This window comes from Cynoglossus semilaevis, chromosome 15 (genome assembly GCF_000523025.1).
Source record: "Cynoglossus semilaevis isolate Cse_v1.0 chromosome 15, Cse_v1.0, whole genome shotgun sequence".
Lineage (NCBI taxonomy): Eukaryota > Metazoa > Chordata > Actinopteri > Pleuronectiformes > Cynoglossidae > Cynoglossus > Cynoglossus semilaevis.
The window spans coordinates 18,135,792-18,139,678 of NC_024321.1; the positions used below are offsets into that span (position 1 = coordinate 18,135,792).

At 52.7% G+C, this 3,887-nt stretch overlaps 1 protein-coding gene across 1 annotated transcript in view; it reads left to right on the forward strand.

Annotated features, from left to right (window-relative positions):
* The window catches only part of tenm1 (teneurin transmembrane protein 1), a gene marked incomplete at its 5' end in the record, with an annotated part of 89,066 nt that extends 85,179 nt beyond the window's left edge, over positions 1-3,887 (forward strand). Inside the window, 4 exons of the mRNA XM_025063370.1 lie at positions 5-306; positions 822-1,528; positions 2,163-2,305; positions 2,999-3,887. Of these exons, the coding sequence (XP_024919138.1) occupies positions 5-306; positions 822-1,528; positions 2,163-2,305; positions 2,999-3,754 (1,908 nt within the window). The remainder of the gene's footprint in view (positions 1-4; positions 307-821; positions 1,529-2,162; positions 2,306-2,998) is intronic.

Here is a 3,887-nt window from a genome sequence, read left to right on the forward strand (position 1 = left end):
GTAGGTCATCACCACCCACCTGATGAAGCACACCAAGGTGTTCAACTCCTACGGCCAGGTGGTGGAGGTCCAGTACGAGATCCTGAAGTCCATCGCCTACTGGATGACCATCCAGTACGACTCGGCCGGACGGACCACCACCTGTGACATCAGAGTGGGCGTGGACAGCAACGTGACCCGCTACACTTACGAGTACGACGCAGACAGCCAGCTGCAAAGTGCCTCGGTCAACGAGCGCCCCCAGTGGCGCTACAGCTACGACCTCAACGGCAACATCAACCTGCTGAGCCAGGGCACCAGCGCCAGGTGGGAACCACAGCAGGAAACTGTGTTTTTAATAATGTTGGTCCCACCGTGTACTAGCGCGTACTACCGTGTACTACCGTGTACTCACCCAGGGTGAGATAATCAGTTGTTATTATTAGTGTATTAACAGAATAATCAAATTAAATCAATGTTAAAAAAATAATATTTTTACTCTATGGACTGAGTTCATCATATTATTAGTATTATTGAGTACCAGTTATATAGTACTAGAAATACTAAAAATAATTAGAGCTAAATTTGACCATTTTCTTACGTAAAAACCCGTTACACACAATAATATTCACACTGCAGGAGCTTAAACTACCCTCCGATCCAACCTCTGGTCAGCGGCCCCGGCTTGTGTCAGACGGTATTTTTTTGTGATACCTCTAGATGGAGATGTTTCTGTGGTACACGATCTAACATTTGATTGACAGGTCCAGGTCACATGTCGACCTGTTTCTGATAATTTTCCACGTGAACATGTTTCTAAACGGGCTGTGGTCTCGTTCCAGACTGACTCCACTGCGCTACGACCAGAGAGACCGGATAACGCACCTGGGCGAATTACAGTACAGCGTGGACGACGACGGCTTCCTGCGCCAGCGGGCCAACGACCTCTTCGAGTACAACTCCAACGGCCTGCTCACGCGGGTCTTCAATCGGGTTACGGAGCGCACCGTGTGGTACCGATACGACGGGCTGGGTCGGCGCGTCGCCACCAAGAACAGCAAGGGGGAGCAGCTGCAGTTCTTCTACGCCGACCTCTCGCACCCCACCAGGGTGAGTCACCTGTACAACCACAGCAGCAACCTGATCACGTCGCTGTACTACGACCTCCAGGGTCACCTCATCGCCATGGAGCTGAGCAGCGGCGAGGAGTACTACGTGGCGTGCGACAGCGTGGGGAGCCCGCGGGCGGTTTTCTCCAGCAAGGGGCGACTGGTGAAGGAAATCCTCTACACGCCCTACGGAGAGGCCTACCAGGACACCAACCCCGACTTCCACCTGGTCATCGGCTTCCACGGGGGTCTGTACGACCCGTTCACGCGACTGGTCCATCTGGGAAGGCGGGACTACGACACTCTGGCGGGACGGTGGACCTCACCCAACCACGAACTGTGGGCGGAGCTGAGCAAAGAACCCAAACCGTTCAACGTGTACGCCTTCAAAAATAACTGTCCCGTGGGGCAAGTGGAAGAAGTGACGCAGTTCACCACAGGTGGGTGGGCGCGTTCACACACACATCACACACACACACATCACACACACACCACACACACATCACACACACACACACACACACTCAGACCACAGACCATAATGCAGTGTCCTACTTTAAGACTGACGTTTTCTGTCTATATCAGTGACTGAGATGCTAACGCGCTTCAGATCAGAAACGTTAGCAGCAACAAAGGACGGCCGCGTCTGTGATCTTCTGGTTTCACGGGGTTCTGTCATGTTTTGTTCCCTCTGTCGAGAACACGCCGTTTGCCAGTGAGACGAAAAGAAACCCGTGAAAGAAAAGGAGAAAGGACGTAGGACGTAGGACGTAGGACAGGAGACGTGTCCTTCCAGTTAATGGAACATTTATTTGACCCGTCATGTTTCCCTCGCACCAGCGTTGTTTATTACAAAAGAAAATCTATTTCTGCAGAAAACAACGTCCGACTCCGACGTCCAGCGCGTGTTCGTCTCAATATTGTTTGATTTCCTGAACAGACTCTTGTTTCTCCGGCCTTATGACTTTTTGTTTGCTTCCAGGTGTTCACATTAGATTGTAATAGTCTGTCTCTATGCAATCTTCTCTCCCCGCGTGTGTGTGTGCGTGTGCGTGTGTGTGCGTGTGTGTGCAGACATCGGGAGCTGGCTGCAGCTCTTTGGTTTCCAGCTGCATAATGTGGTTCCAGGATTCCCGAAGCCCGAGGTGGGCAGGATGGAGCAGACGTACGAACTGATGAAGACCCAGACCAGGACTCAGAACTGGGACTCCAGCAAGGTGAAACTTTTAACAACCCAAACAGAAAAAAACAACAGAAAAAAAATAAAAAAAATGTTGTGCCGATGGAGGACGATCCACGTCTGCTGCTGTTGATACAAATTTATAGACGTATATATTAGGAGTGAGCGTCGGCAAGAACCTGGAGATACAGAATGTATCAAGTTTTCTTACACCCCTAATAAATATATACATATATTTATATATATGTAGATGTATATGGGGGTTCCTCGACTTGCAGAATTCCATTCCTACGGTGCAACATAAGGCAAAAAGGTCCCAAAAAAACCTCAACACAAACAAATGTAGTACAATCCACTGTATGACGAACAACCGTCAAATGTAAACAAAGTCGTCGTCTGCGTACAGCACCACGTGACAACGCAGTTTTTTCCTTCCACTGACCTGGTTGGTGAGTTTTAGAGCCGTACCTTGGATTCATGGAAGGAGAATTTCTTAATGAATTTATGGGACAAGAAAACGACGCAGGTCGAGGACGTCGTAAACCAAGGAGTCCCTCGTATAAAAACGAATGTTTCTAACGAACCTCCACACTTCAACGTTGCATATTTGAATCCCAAGTTGTTGTTTATATTTCTAAATATAAAGGTGTCATCTGTATATATTTGCTGCTGCAGCCGACTCACTCTCTGTCAACTCTGTGTTTTCTTCCTTCTTCTCCTGAACCTCCAGGTGAACCTGGGGATCCAGTGCGAGCTGCGGCGCCAGCTGCGGAGCTTCATCTCTCTGGACCGGTTGCCTCTGGTGTCAGAACCGGTCGGGTCCACCTGCCACCGACCGGTCCGCCCCCCTCCCTTCGGATCCAGACCCTCTCTGCTCGGCCCCAGCATCCGATTCGCCGTCTCCCACGGTCGAGTCAGCGCCGAGGTCATCGGCGTCGCCAGCGAGGACAGTCGGCGCGTGGCAGCCATCTTGAACGGTGCCGCGCACCTGAGCGGGCTGAGCTTCACCGTGCACGGCTGCGACACCCACCACTTCCTCCAGTCCCGGCCGATCGAGGAAGACCTGGCCCTGGGGCTGGGAGTCGCCGGCCGCGTCCTGGAGAACGGCGTGAACGTGAGCGTGTCTCAGATGAGCGCCACGGTGAGCGGCAGGACTCGGCGTTTCGCCGATATCACCCTGCAGCAGGGGGCTCTGTGTCTGTGTGTGCGCTACGGCGGGAACGAGGAGGAGGAGCGGGCGCGGGTGAAGGAGGAGGCGAGGAAGAGAGCGGTGGAGGGGGCGTGGGAGAAGGAGACCAGGAGGGTGGATCTGGGGGACACGGGGAGCAGGGTGTGGAGCGACGTGGAGAAGCAGCAGCTTCTCACCGCCGGGCGCGTTCAGGGCTACGACGGCTACTACTCGCTGCCCACGGAGCAGCAGCCGGAGATGTCCGACTGCCCCTCCAACATCCACTTCATGACACTGAGCGAGGTGGGGGGCAGGTAACAGAGACACGTGAGCAGCCCCCCGCCCCACCAAAGACTGCCTGTTTCTACTCTACTCTGATTTGTTCTACTGTTTCTACAAAGGTACGAGGAGAGGAGAACCGCGACAAAGAAGACGAAGAAGAAGAAGAAGA